Raw genomic sequence first — 15,797 nt, 5'->3', positions numbered from 1 at the left:
TGGAAGCTGCAGCTTTAAGTTCCTCCTGGTGATGACTGGCAACACATCATAACCATTATTAAAATATTAATGCTGGTATAACTGAATTTAGCAACATACTTGCACAAGATCTAAACCTTTAGTGACACCCCCATCACATCAGAAACTCAAATACTATACAATTCATATTTTTCTCTATTGGCAACCTATTTGGTGTTGTAAGGAATCCACAGAGTATTAGTCTTTATTGCATGACCAGCTTGTAATTAAGTTGCTCTTGTCATCAGAGAAACATATAGTTGTTTTATATTCTTCCTACTGAGATGTAAGTGCATTCATACCAAGCCATTCAGTCAAAGAATTTACCTTTCTTTTTAGAATGCAGAAATATAACCTAAACAAATCACAACAGACAGGGTGAACATCCCCCACTCTTCTCCAGGCTGAATGCAAATCTAGTTTTCTTTAGCTGTTAAAAAAGGGGTAGGTTTTGCACTCCGTAGCAATAGCTTCAAGGTATATCTCAGCCTCCATGAGGATCTGATGCCATTAGCTGCAAGTCATAGAGAGGATTTCATGCTGTTCATTTTCAGCAGAGCCAACAAGGGACTGGAAGAACATATTATTTCTGTCCCCTAATGTACAAGGCTGCAACTTAACTTTATCTCACAGAAAGCACATTTGCTTCGTGTTCCCTTGCCCTTCCTCCACTGGAAAGACCTCTTGCATCTAATACATTATCTGTATTGTGCTTTTTACTGAATACTACTCTTAATGAAGTTTCACTTATAGCAACACAGCTGTGGTGCATATTGCTTATATACTTTTTTAATTTATTTTAGGGTTATCATAGACCAAATCACTACATTGCTACACAAGGTAAGTTTGTGACCCTTTCTTTTTGGTTATGTGAGTCTAAGAGCTTTTGGGACTTAGATTACAGTTTATACTTTCTAATATGCATTCTTGCCACAGTCAGTATCCAGGGCAAAGTAGGCTCAATGACTTAGGTAGAAGCAAGCAAGCAGGTATGTTAAGTAAGCAGTCCTTTACCTTTTTGTTCAAATAGATTTTGCATTGAAGAACAAAATGCATCCTGTCTTGGCAGAAGTTACTGAAACTGTTGTTACTCATGAAAAAAGAAATAAGTCATGGTAGAAATGCTTGGTAAACTTTTCAGAGAAACAACAGTGTAATGAAAATTTCAGTTCTAATAGTTGTTCAATGAGGACAGGGCTTCAGGCCCTTAGAATACAAAACATCAGTTAACAAGACCCAAAGACCTATTAGCCTTTCAGGGGATACTTCAAAGGGATCTCGAGAGACTAATTTACAGGCCACTGTTCAAAAACTTGCTTGTGAACAAGAGCTTATTTCTTTGTCAACATTCAAACTAATTTCCAATTGTCTCCAAAGACATAATTTGTCTTCTTAGTTTTACTTGTCTTCAAAGACATTATTTGTTCATTTGAATGCAGTTTACTTAGCTTTCGGTCAAGTTCAGAGCTGGAGCAGGTGGGATAGATGAGTCTTCTATAACCACTTAATCATAATATTAAAAAATAATATGCCAATCTCCTGCCTATGCTTGGATAGCATGCCTGTGAAAATCTGATTGCTTCTCTAGTGCTTAGAGAGAATCTTCTCTGTAATAGATGTTCTATGACAGAGCTTCCTCCATTTGCCCAGGGATCTGAAGAAGTTGAGCTACACCCATATGTGTTATTTCAGCACATGCCCAACCTTTTAATAGAGAGAGCTGTAGTTCTGAACTTAATACACTCAGACTAATCTTACCATGTGTTAGATTTAGAGGTCATATATACCTTTTAATGACTTTTTGTCACAACAGAGAAAACATTGGCCATGTTAAGTAAGAGTTTTTACTGTGATTTCAGTAACCCAGAGTCTACAGCCTCCATCCCCACTTCTACTACTGGTAGGCTTCATAACTCTGCTGTTCTGTACCTCAGCTCTCAACAGTCCCAAATAAGGTGCTGCTTTGGGTACAAATAAGAGTAGAGCAGGACACAGATCTTAATTCTAGAAGTGCCTCACAAACTGTCAGTATTACAATTTTAGACCAGAATTAGAGTTGTGATCTTAGATTATGACCTTTTCAAATATGCTTCTCCTTTCCCTTCTGCTGTCTACCCACCATATTCCTCAGTCCACAGACTTTTGACAGAAAAAACGGACAGGAAATCTGGGACAAAAATTCAGCCTATGCTTAATTCCCTTTGGGCTTTTACACCCTCCTAAAAGGAAATGGATCGTTCTATTTAACTTTTAGCTCAGGATGCCCTTGGTTTTCAGCTTTAATTGAGTCCTAAAGTAAAAGGATACACAGTTGATTTTCTTATTTGCAGCCTGTAAGACAGTTGTTTTCTTGAGGAGGTACACTAGATCTTCCTGACAGCTTTCTGATAAACATATGGGATTCCTATCTGAAGCAAGTTTAAATGTAGCTGTATCACTCATCACAATATTTGAATAGCATCTATCAAGCTTGAGGGGTTTGTACTTTCAGCTCTTAAAGCCAAGTATATATTAATGTATGAATAATGTCCTGAAAGTCTATATACCAGGTCCACCAAGAAGTCCCAAATTTGCCACATTTTTTCCCATTAGGGTGTCAAGAAGTATCTAGTAAGAAGGAGAATAAAAGGAGTAGAAACAAGTCTTCTTCTGAGCTGTGAAGGATATACGACTGTTGGAGCTGTAATTCTTTGGGATGGCTTCCATCAGTTTCTTCTGTATATGTGCAGCTAAGTGCACACAGGGATGCCTAACCCCTCCTACAGTGCAATGAGTGAAAAACTGACTCTCTGAAGAATATAAAAGTAATTTTATAATGGGCATACAATTTACAGAAATTTCAAAATAATCTGGCTGTAGGATTTTTTGGTGGATTATGTCTTTAACATTTTCTTAAGGCCAGTTGGGAAGCACATTTGTATCTCTGCTTTGGAGGAATGAAGAGCACTGATATTAAGAGTTTCACCAGTTTCACCACTGGCCTGGTGAAACATGATGAGAAAATTTACTTTCCTTTCTCTGTGTCAGCCTGCCCATCTGCAGAATAGGATCAGCTTTCTATAGTTCTCTTCAGTGTCCTGATATATGCAGCTGTGTAAAGGCTAGTTAGTTTTATTCTCCAGTATTCCAGCTTCCTGACACACCCCTTTACACACATCTTATTTCCAGTAAGATGCATTCCCTGTCTTTCACAATGCTGATATGGTAACTAGGAAAAATCTCTCTGTATTAACTATGAAAGCAAAGACACATTTCACATGTCAAACAGGCTGTGCCTCTGTAAATCTCCCTTACCTGTAAACTGTGCATGAGCCATGGTTTGCAGTATAGCCAACGATGTTCATTCTCTGTTTTAGAATACTCTTTCATATAGATATGTATAAACACATCAATGCAGAACAGCAGCTAAGCTGCATGTGTAATTCCCTTGATGTCTATTTTACATCAATCTTTAAATAACTTCTTCCATTCTCCCTTTTCTCCTCCACCGCAGCCTTCACAGGTGAACATGTCTATTGTTCTTTGAAGGAAAATATCATTGTGTGAGTCAGTTTTAAATCTCAGAGGAGATAGAATGATTGATATTTAATTTTCCTATGTTCTTCTTAAGCTGCATTCAACATATCAAGTGTTAATGAGCAAATATAATTGTTTGAAGTGAAAAAGTGGCAAACTTAATCAGTTTGTAATAGACTACCAATCTGCTTTTAACAGAGCTGGGAGCTGCATCATCATCAGTTTATTGAAGTGTTACTGTCTTCCATGCTAACCAGAGTTTGACATGCAAACTGGTGTCTTTCAACCTTGGCATTCATAGCATCCTGCTGGTAATTTGAATTACTGGGAGAAGCAATTTTTAAAAGACTTTAAAAGACCCAATGGAGGCTTTCTCAACTAAGAATCAAAAAGGGTTTTGTGTCCATTTTAAGAGTAATAGATTCAGAGCGTGTGATTTTAATTAAAAAATGAACATCACTTTTTCTCTGTGTGATAAGTGTAATGTAAAGCCTAGGCTGAATTTACAGCTAATAAAGACATTTGGTGATCTGCTGTAATTGGCATCAACAGATGGCACCTGCACCTGAGTCACCATGCTTTAAAAAATTCCTGATCACAAGCAGGCTTATTGGGTCACGCAGAACCAGCAAGCTGGAGCAATTCAAAAGTCCCTGCTTTGTTTTACACATCTCTTGTTCCCATGGAAATAATTCTTTTAAATTCTTTTATAGCAGAATATTGAGCACTCCATTTATTGGCAGCCAGGGGTTTTTTTCTCTAGGAGTTAGGTAATCAATGAATTTTAATCAGGTCCTTTAGTGAGGGCATTAGGTTGAGTGTCTGTATAATACTTACTCTCACGCTCACTGCTGGATTTTCTTATTATTGGATGACTGTTGTTGAACTTGCATGTCTCACCCTGATTACTAAGCAGAAAAAATTAATCTTGGCTATGACTTAGCTTCTTTTAGCAAGTTTCTATCAAAGGTTTTGTAATGCTTCTTCAGTCACTCCACCAGCAACTGTAAATTATGGGTGACAAATGTTGATGTAGTTTTACAGCATCACTCATTGCCATTTCCACCAGGGCTGGATTTTATGCAGGTCAATGATGTGTGAAGCAGCAGATACTCACAGGCAAGCTGCATGTCTTTGTATATGAAGTACCTTAATTTGCTCATCTCTGACTTTTGAATACTTCTCATGGGACAGATTGTCTCTCCTTGATACATCATGCAAAGGAACTGGATCTAAGGTGTTTTGTGGAAGTACTTCAGAGCGTATCTTAATGACCATAAAAAGTTACTTTGGAATGTAAAGAAGCTTTAGATATAACAACCAGTGTAGCCTTTTGACCTCTTTTTTGTCTGGATTGTAAATTGTAAAGCAGATGCTAAACTGTTTCGCCTTGTGCATTGCTGGTTAAACAGACATTAAGTTGAGTTTCAGTCAGAAGGAGCTTTTTAGGTACGAGTTAAAAATTTCTGAAAATAGATATTTACAATGGAAATGTTTACAGTCTTCACTAAGCAGCAAAAGCTTGGAACTGTAATAACCCCTTTCATATTCCTTCTCTTTTCTGCAAAATATGTGTCTTTCTTTCCCACACAACTGTATCTGTTGTGTGAACATTTTAATAAGAGTTTTCAGAAACAAAAATAAATTTGCTTTCAAGCTGAACTCTTGCAGGCATCTGAAGCCGAAGTGTTGCTTTGAATAATAATACTCATAACTTCCTTGGCATGTTTTTTGTTTTTATGTTGCAGAAGGTTGTCAGAACTGCAGCAGTGTGGAAGCTCCACACATATCTTTACAAAGAAACTTTAGCTGCTGTGGTTTTAGCCTCCAGATGAAAATTAACATTCGAAATTACTTCAGGGAGAACTGAAAAACAATGAAGCAAGATAGCTATTCACACAATTTTTCAGCTTTATATATGCTGTCATTTTTGCACAATGTAGGGTAGTCAGGCTGATTTCCTGATATATAGACAAAGGGATTGAATTCTATACACCTCTATTAATCTTCAAGATTCAACTGTGCTAGATGCTGTTTTTTACTTCTTAATCATCAAAACGTTAAAAAGGTGATTGAAGGCATCTGTCTTCAGGGAAGGAGATAAACCCATTCTTAAGCACTACCTCTAACAGGCAAGGCTTTCTGAAACATGTCCTTTACCTATTTTGCAATAGTGGTGATAAGTGGCAAAGAAGGGTTTTTTACGTATTTTATTTTTTTAAAGCATATTTTACTACACTCAAAGGCAGACAGAAGTGATGGACCCTCTATGTATGGAAGTTATGATCTCCAGGTTATACTGTGAAGCCATATGGCAAATTCACCAGAGCTCTCTTACTACCTTATCCCACTGAAGACTGATAATAACAATTGCAACATATGGGCATCTTTTAAAAGTTGATACTTTTACTACTCTTGAGGACAAAAAGAGAGTGTGTAGTACAAACCAGTAACTAGCAAAGTCAGCACTTTTTAACAGTTGCCACATGATGGTACATGAGAATACCAGAGATTCTCTCTGTCTCTTCTTTTGTATAAAAATTTTAGTTTTAGCTGTGTTAGAACAGTTCTTTTTCACTATTGTCGTGATTCCTATTTTTTTCCTGTCTTTGCCTTTATCGGCTGTGGGGTAATTTTTGTCTGTACAGAGAATGAAACGCCCTTGTTGCTTTCCATCAGGGTAGAGAGCTGTAAATGCAGAATTAGCAGAATTTTCTACTAGATACAATGCTGGCTTAGGTTCTGTTGCAGTGTGTCACTTCTCTGAATCTTTGTGTTTAGACCAAGTGAAACAGGAACATTATTGGAAAACTGCTGATAGATCCATTACTGGGTAGAGCTACCTACATTCTTCTTCACAAAATGTGGCTACATTTTGCATAAAGTACCTGCCTGCCTTTCATAGACCTTTGGAAATTCATACAGGTATTCAGGGCATATATAGAACTCTGTCTCAAAGGCAAGCTATTGGTCTGATTTCTCTGTTGTAAAGTCAGTCTAGAATAGCTACAGCAAACTTCTGCATATCAGACTTAAGTAAGAGAAATGAGAGGCTACAACAACTAAGTAAACAGAGAGGTAAGTTAGGCAAAAGGAAATGTTTCAAGGTTGTATTGTAGAAAATAGAAGAATGTGACTATAACATATGTCCTCACAGCAAGGCAGTTACCATCTTCCTAAAACTCAGGAGCTGACAAAACTGTCCTTGTGAGCCAAACACACCTTCAGAAAAGAACATGGGGGTGGCCATCCTAGTCTAGGATGTATTTGATTCTTAGACTCCTAATTACCTACATTATGCACTACAACCCCCTTTTTGTCCAAGGAAGTTGAATACAACATCAGTCCTACTAATGTACCTCACACATCTGTATTTTTGGCAGCTGCAAATTATGGAAAGTTCATGTTTGATGATAGGGTTACCATCCAAGATGAAAAACCAGGCATGAATTGGACTTCATAGGGAAGGTACCTGGTACTCAACATCATGTTCACTGTGAATCAGTGTCAGTGAATCAGCCTGTCAATCAGTGAAGGCCAATGCTAAAGCAGAAAGAGCAGAATAAATGCAGCTGGTCAGGAAAATCACATAGGCAAAGTGTCTGTTTTTTCCGTGAAGTTTATTTTCTAGCCAGTCTTCAGCAGCCTGGAGGAAGTTTGGCAGAAGATGTAAGAAGGCTTTTCATCTTCTCATTGGCTGGGGAAAAAAAGGAAATGTAGCAAATTTACAAACAGAATGTATTTTAGAAACAAATGTATTAAGAACCAAGTAAGGCAGCTTTCTTTTGTCTTGTCACCATATCTGAATCTTTGAAACCTGTCAGCTTTATTCTGCATCCTTTGGTGGCAATGGAAATCTCTATATTAATATGGCCACCAATGCACATGACAGTCTGGGTGATTTTGAAGCACTGCCTTTGGAAAAAAAAAAAAAGACATAAGACTATTGGATTACTTCCTTTCCCTGTCTATTTGTATTCTTACATTCAGTTGCATATTCAGATGTGGACTTTGTAGAGATTCTCTCTGCTGCTGCTAAATCTCATTCTGTTGCAAGCATGCTTGTGTTACTGTGTCTGTACTAAGCACAAATACACACCATATGTTAGAATGGCTTGTTTACAGTGTACATCAAATACTGCAGTATCCCATAAAATATAATAAAAATATAATTAAATTGTTAGTGTTGCCCTTTCCTACGGGAAGTGATGAAAGTAACCAAGGTGGTCCTAAAAATAACAATAAATAATAGTGCTGAGAGAATTTGTTGTCATGCAGATTTAATTTTTACCATCATTATCTTGGCGTTAAAAGGAACAATATCAAATGCGTTTATTTTTAATTATCTTCATTTGGTTTTAGTGACCTTCACATGTCATCTTGATCTAAGTAATACTTGTCTGTTTCTGACTGTTTCTATGACTGAGAAAGAAATGAATGTATCAAAGTTCACCAGCCTTAAATAGAAAAATAATATTGTGTGATATACCTCAGTCATGAGATGCATATCAGGATAATAAATTATGAAAAAAATGGTTTTGCTAACATTTTTACCTGTGCTTTAATGTATATTGAATTATCTTGTTTATCTGTGTAAAGTGTTTGTGTTAATGCACTTAAATTCCTAGCACAAGTTTAAAAACTACAGCATCTGAGTATCTTACTCACAAGCATGAGCAACATTGCTTCACAAGAAGGTCCTTGGAGAAAAATAAAAGAAACACGTAGCCAAAATGAACTCATATTTTTGAGCTATAGAATAGGGATGATTTTATTATATCCTGATGCTTATGACTAACTCAACATGAAAACAGAAAATAGAAATCGGAAAGACTAATTAGCTTCTTTTGTCCATTCCCTAAGGAACCGTGTACTGAGGGGGATAAAACAATCTTAAACTTCTCATTCATCATCAAGGTTGATTCTGCATTACAAGTTGATATGAAGAACCCAGTTCCACAAGTCTATTACCTAAGAATTTTAAGTTGGAAATGTTACAGGCCGCGTGATTTTTACAAAATAAATCAGTTAGTTTTCCCAAGCTCAGTTGGCTATTTAAAATGAGTGATTAGTAGGTATTCTTATTTCCATGATGGAAATCATCCTTATTGAGAAGAATGCACAAATTAGAATCTAAAATAGTTTTTTTTTTACTGGAATACTTCAGTTCAGCTAAACTGAAACTTTCTGTTGAACTCCTTTCACCAAGACCAAAGGTTCAAACAGTGGGCTCCAAGGCTTCAGTCAGAGCTGTGACCTCAGATGGAGAGCCAATACCTCATGTTGCTGTTTGACCTGAATCAATTTGGATTTGTTTCTCAGTTTCCTAAATGAGTTCTCTGTCAGTCTCCTCACATGCTCAAGTGTAATTAAGTGATTAAATGTCTGTAGAGCATAGAGAGAAAAAGAGTTCATGTCAGAGTGAAACTCTTGTTTCTCTGTAGCAGTAAACTCTGATGGAGAATACATCAAGGCCTCTGGTTATGGTTATTTAAAGTATTCCTGTTTCATAGCAGAAAAAAATGAAGTACAGTCCCTGTAAGCAACTGCTTAGCAGTGTACTCTTAAAAGCTGTGTGAGGTCAAGATTCAAGACTCAGGCTTTATTCAGGTATCCCACATAACCCTCTCTAGAGGATGGGTGGAGCAACTCACCTGGGGGTGCTACATATATTGCAAAATTTGGAAGATACTGGGGTTATCCAGTCTGTGAAAATGTTAATGAGATGAACAAATCATTTGACACCCCTGCTGTGTAGCAAACAATTTTATTTTTTTTTTTAAAGCAGTTTTACTTTACATTTTGTTCAGGTTTTTTTTATTTCCTGCAGTCAAGATCAGAAAAAAATGGCTTTCTTGAATGGCAAAATGGTACATACGTGGCCAGCAAGTACTATGTACACAGCTTTTATTGCATTCAGCTTTGTCTAATCTCAGGCTAACTGGATAAATCTGCACCATTTCTGTTGCCGCTCTGTTCCCAGCCTGTGGTGCTTCTGTAAGTAGTCAAAAGGTGTTATGGGAATGTGCTATTTATTCTTTAGGAAATCATATGACATTTCCATTTTATTTTGTTGATACAGAGCAAACTGAGCTAGAATTGAGAATTTAGACATGGACAAATGCCAATCAATAAGTGTGTAACACTTTATTAGGTAGAAAGTTATCTGCTAGCATTATCTGCAGTGTTATAAAAAACTCTTAAACAGCACCTGCCAAGACTACATGGATAAAGTGGGGTCTCAGACTTAAAAACATTGAAGCCCAGCAATGAATTGTTACTGAACATGGTGGAAATACTAATGTGGAGCAAGATTATTCAGGACTGGCAAGGGAGCTAGCATATTGTGGCTGCTACATATTATGCCAAGGCTGTTCAGTTCATTTGAACCTTACCTTGCTTCCTCTTGTCTCTCAAGGTAGGTTTGAATTATGGCTGTGAGGGACATAAACACCTTTTGTGTATTCACAGGCATTTAATATGTAATGCAGTTCCTGCTACAGTGGAGCTCCAGTCCTTGACTGGGGTTTTTAGATGATGCCATAATGCAAACAAAATAATGCTTAGAGGTCTGCGCTTTTCCCAGCCTAGTTAGATCTGTATCAATAAAAGGAAAAAAAATGCCACATGATATTCCAGGGAATAAGTACCCCCTAAATCTGCATAAAACTTTCTGACTACCCACAGAATCACTGCAGAATAGGATCAGAGGAAATGACAAGATAAATGATCCAGCTCTCACCATTAGCTGATGTGTACACCTATAAAATATGTATTTTTCAAGCTGATAATCTAGTTTTGTGAAATGAGCAATTTGAAAGAAAAAATTCTCTTGAATAATCAATTTTGCCATTACTCAACGCATACATATTTTTTAGCATCTCTTTATTAAACTGGGGATCTTGAATGGACGGTGGTTTGGTTTGGTTTGGTTTGGTTTTAGCTAGGTGTGAGATTCTTGCCTATATTTCATAAAACAGTGGCACTGGGGCTTATCATTACTGTGTACTGTAAAGGGCATGTTGCAGGCCAAATATTTCTATGTTCTTTTTACATTTGGAAAGAGATAGAAAATTTACAGGTCAATCTCCTCTTTTCCTTTATCCTGTGAAAGGTCTAGTGCTGACTTTTTAAAGTATAGGAGGAGGTGGTATTGAAAGCCAGCCAAAGCCCTGGTCAGTCTCATGGGAGCTATAGATAAAATTTGCAGCTCAGTCACTTAGTAATCTAAGCCTCATTGAAAGCTAATGGGACTTGAAAGCACTAGGAAAATTTCATTTTCTGAAAGGCAATTTTCACATACAGTGATGTGCAGGCAGCAAGGCTTGCTGAGTGGCTAACTCGAAGCAGGTAGGATTTAGTTTGTGCTTGAAAATCAACCAATTATATTCACTGTGCTGTCCTTTGGCTGATAATGAGAGGGGGCTGTGTTTTTCCTGAGCAAAGGATACAGTAGGAAGCCAGTAGCTGCGCTGGCTGGGATTTGTCCCAGTAAAGCATTTCAGCTTGCTTTATGAGCAGAGTTTTCTTGAAATGTCAAGCTTCCAAAAGTCAGGCAGATCTATTGCTTGTTTTAATCCATCCAAGTTGAGGAAATCCTAGAAAACACATTTTTAAATTCATAGAAGAGTCTTGATTAACCCACTTGAGTGTAGCTGAAGCGACTGACTGTGGAACAGTGGTGCTGCATGGTGTTTTCTTTTCTTTGCATTGTAAGGTGGTATTGCTGTAGAAGTCCAAAAAAAAAAAAAAAAAAAAAAAAAAAAAACAGTGCACTGACTACCACTCAAATATAGACTCTGTTTATTTTTGATATGCATGGGATATTCTGAAGCCAGTGTTAAAACTACTGTTTAGGGAAACATTCTTTATTTGTTCTAGTAGAAGTCATGCTTATGAAACCAGGTTCTTTCTTACCTGATTATGAGTTAATTACTGCCTCTGCAAAGTGGCTCCTCTCTACTCCATCTCTGAATCTACTACCATGGAGGAATCAGTTAAAATAAGGTTTAAAACTGAGGGGGAGGTTTTTCCATAGCTCACAGAAGAGTAGCCATAGCCTCAGGCTTCCTTGCCTCAGTTCCCTGCTGACTTAACATACTTACAGAGAACCAAACTCGTTAGAAATTCATCTACATCTTTGTTTATTTGTATTTTTCCAAGGCAAGAGAGCTTTCCAAGAAAGTTTTATCAGGAAAACCAGCATAGCTGTATAATACAGCCTGCTGAAGATTACGTAATAATTATAATAAGGCTAAAATTAGAAAGTGCATTTCAAATGCCATCACACTCAACACTGTAAGTCAAATGAATTGAAGTGATAAAAGCGAGGATGTGCCTTTGCAGCTCATTACAGGGTTATTCTTTAATTTCATTGAGATTCTTTAGTGCACAAAAATGTCTGGGGCAACAAATAATAATTCATATTGAAGTATAACAGCTAGAAACCAGCAACTAATAAATAACAGTGAAGCATTTATGGTAACATTTTTCCAGTGCAAATGTCTGTTGCATTTTAGTGTGCTAGTCCTTCCAGGGCTATAGAAGACTTCAGTAAAAGCAAAGTGTTGCAAGGCACTGGGGTATATTTTACTCCTAATGCTGTTTCAGTTTCTTGAAGACACTTGGGAGAACTCTAATTAAAGCATTAGAAACATCCAGGTTATGTGACCTGATTATCTTTCATCATTACTTTCTTATCACATTAAAATACAGACATTTTAATTATAATAGTATACATCTATATAATTACATATATTTTATTCTATACTATATGGATTTGGATCATTATTGATGAGTAGTGGGCCCATATGGTGTGGTAGTATATTGATTACAGTTTTGCCTCAGACTTAAAGATTATTCACAGTTTTTATAGGGGCATACATACTGTTGCCTATTAAAAAAAATACTCTAGTATAAGCCTTTAAAGATAACTTAAGTGTACATGTTACAGCAGCAAACCAGTGTCTAAACCTATTTTGAGAGAAGTTACTGCTAAAAGACTACATGATCACTGCCTGAATTTCTTAAATTTTGATAGCAGAGCTTTGCTCTGAACTTTGCTTGCCTACACAGAGGCATTAAAATCTTAAGGTCTCCTGGAAGGGAAAGTGAAAGTTAAATGTGTGCTACCATATCCATTCAATGAGCTCGAATGGTAAAGACTGTTCTGGACAAATCAGATTATCAATCAGCTCATCAGATCTTTAAAGTATCTCCTGTTCAGAATCCAGCTTATTTGAGGAGGGCAGAGATGAGCCAGCATTCAGCTGTACTGCTGTGTAGCAGAAGGGATGCAATTACAAAAAAATACTGAACTAGCAGTTCATAGTGCTAATTGATGTGGTGGTTCTGACTAAATCAGCACAGCCAGGATCTGTCACTTTTCTTTATAGTATGCTGACTGTTGTATACAGAAAGATCAAGATATTTTATTTCTTCTATTTCATTTTAGTTGATGAAAAAGGGGTCCTGCTCTTATACTCCTTAGTCTACACTTGGTGACACAAAGAGGTGTCCAGGCATGCAGCGTGAGTGACCACCAGAGTGACCTTCCCAGGAGGTAGCTGGGAGGGTGGCAGAACTCATGGAAACCTCACCACATAATGATGCACCTGCAAATTCCTGTTGATAACATCTTGGGCACATTGTGTAATTGAGTAGTGAAAAAAAAATGTACTTCAGTTACAGGAGATAATCCATTGCCTGTACTCAGTGATATCTATAGTTCAAAGTAACATTTAACCACCATTTTTTAAGTAACTTTTTCTGAAAGGGCTTTTTGTTGTTACCTCCACTTTCCAGCCTGGTTAAAAGAGCAAATAACATGCACTTATGGCTTATCAGTTCACTGGTCTGGTGGAGCATTAGTAACCCTGTAATTTTGTTTCCTTTTGTTAAATTCTCTGTAAGTTATCCTGCTAAAATCTAGTCTTGTCCCTTGAAAGAGCATCATTAAGAAAGCAGCATCCATATCTATTGCATTCTGTTTTCCCAGTAATTTTTATTTGTTTACCTCTAATTTTATGCTTTCATGTGTATTTTGAGCAATGTCTGCTGCATATTGAGTCTGGGAGGTTTTGACAGTATAGCTGTAAAGGGAATAATTGCTTTTTGGGGTGGGTTTTTTTTTTTTTTTTTTTTTGCCATGCAGCCATATCTGTTAATAAGAAAACACTTGATCTACAGTTCATTTTGAAGGGATCATACATAGTGGAGAAGGATGGTGAAAATGCAGCTCCACTCTGTGCAGGCATACGAGGCAGTTGTCACTGAGTAGTCAAGTTGCAGGCAGTCATTACAGCAAGCAGCAAGTTTTTCTTCAGTAAAAAGTGAAGAAGTTCGCATTGCGAGTAGAAACTGCAGGAACCATTAGATGAAAGGACCATTTTATAACTTCCTCACACAGAATGGATGTGTCTGCTCACTGGGCAGAGGTTTATTACACTCTTTTCAAGATGGAATTGAACTGCTGCAAATACAAGTCTTGCATCTTCTCAGTACACTGCCTCCATCAGCGCACACTCATGGCTACCCCTGCCCGTGCACTGTCCCTGGGGGCCTTTGGTGCTTAAATGTATCTGCTCATTTTCTGCACATTTCTAGTTTTAATATCTATCACTGAATTTGGTTTCAGCTGGACCAAGCATTAGCATGTGGATTTGACATTCCATGCTAGAAACTATTCCTTGTTCAAGCTGCTTGATTTTCTAGACATTGAAAAATGATCTATAGATTTACAGGTTCCATCTGGGTAAGTGCTGGGGACGTTTCAGAATTTGGGCTCTGCTTGTTTCTTTGTGTGTTTGCCTTTTTTCTAACATCTGAACACTTTTTCCTCTACTCTTGGCTAGTTTATCAAGTTAAAATTGATCATATTACCCCAGTAGCAATACCAGTTGTTATGACTGGGTCACAAGCAAAACTAGAGGATCTAGAAAGCTCTGTATACAGAAGCAGTTTCTTATAAGTTTAAACTGTCCTTAAAAGATGTGTGATTTTCCTTTTCCTAATAAGTTTGTATTCCCAGAGCATCAGTTGACAACTATTGGTATATAATTAATGGTTGAGATATATACAACAGATAATTTCTGTTGAGGTTTTTAGTAATGCATTTAATTGGCTGGGAGGTTGGAGGGTTGATTTCTTTTTCTTGTTTTCCTTTGTTTTTCATCTTCTGGTTGCAGTATGTTGTTGAGTTCTGGTTTCCACAGTAGAAATCTTTGATAGCAGCTACTACATTGTGTTGCTAACAGGGTGCACCACAGGCTTGAGTGTTGGGCAGCACAACACCTTCTCTTCAGACCTTCTTCTCCCACAAGGCAATAACTGCTGAGAATAAACTTCTTGCCTATTGTGCTCACATCTGTGAAGCTGATGCTTGGAACAATTATAGCCTCTTCCTCTCTCTATCACAAGTCTCTGGAATCAAATTGTTCAGTTCTACATGATAAAAAATTCTCCAACCCCACCTAGCCTCTGATGATTTTCAATTCTGGCTGGAGACAAGTAATAATTTATTCATGTGTCAGAAAATAATTTGAAAAATGTCAGGAAGAAAAGAAAAATGGGGTAGAAAAGAATTAATTTCAAAGACTTTAAGGTAGGTTTTCAGGTGTCTTTTTTTTTTCCCTTTCACTGTCCTGAATGTGAAGGAAGTTTGGAGGCTACATGGAAGAAGAGAAGAAAAGTAAGAGAACATTTGACAGTACTTGAGGACAGTAGGAAATTCTGTCAAACACAATTGTGATTGGCTTGTCATTTGGATAGTAAGATTGAGAACAGTATACTCAGCACTGTGGAATAGGACATTTCTTCTGGAAAAAAAAAAAATTGAATCAAGCTTTGAAGACTTGTACTAGTTCAGCCTTCCTCTGGTCTGAAAAATGCTACTACTTTTTTAAAGATTTCTTTTTCTTATCATTTATTCTCTTTTTTTTCTTTATAAAGAGTGCAAAATTCAAAATCTTTAGGAAGAATTTAATGTTTAGGATCTCTCCCCAATTGTGACTTGTGATTTCAGGAGGATCTGAAACATAGGAATCTTTAAATTACAAGAAAAATTGCACTGTCTGTAGAATAAAAAAAAAAAAAATTAAAAAAAACCCCAGGAATACATTTTTGCAGGCTATCCTAGAGCTGCCAAAAAGAAATGGCTGTTACAAAGTAGGACCCAACTATCTTGTATCTCAAGAAAATACATCAAGAAGCTTTTGCCTCTCAGTTTCTCAAAGCTCTTAGAAGGAAAAAAATAAAAGACGGAG

The 15,797-nt window shown here is 37.0% G+C and overlaps 1 protein-coding gene across 12 annotated transcripts in view; it reads left to right on the top strand.

Annotated features, from left to right (window-relative positions):
• PTPRM (protein tyrosine phosphatase receptor type M) overlaps positions 1-15,797 on the top strand; it is a 470,301-nt gene that overhangs the window by 416,476 nt on the left and 38,028 nt on the right. For all 12 annotated transcript variants that reach the window (XM_071737183.1, XM_071737189.1, XM_071737191.1 and 9 more), the window contains one exon: positions 822-858. In XM_071737183.1, the coding sequence (XP_071593284.1) occupies positions 822-858 (37 nt within the window). The remainder of the gene's footprint in view (positions 1-821; positions 859-15,797) is intronic.

The sequence above is a fragment of the Heliangelus exortis genome, chromosome 2 (genome assembly GCF_036169615.1).
Source record: "Heliangelus exortis chromosome 2, bHelExo1.hap1, whole genome shotgun sequence".
Lineage (NCBI taxonomy): Eukaryota > Metazoa > Chordata > Aves > Apodiformes > Trochilidae > Heliangelus > Heliangelus exortis.
This window is presented reverse-complemented; position numbering and strand designations above follow the sequence as displayed.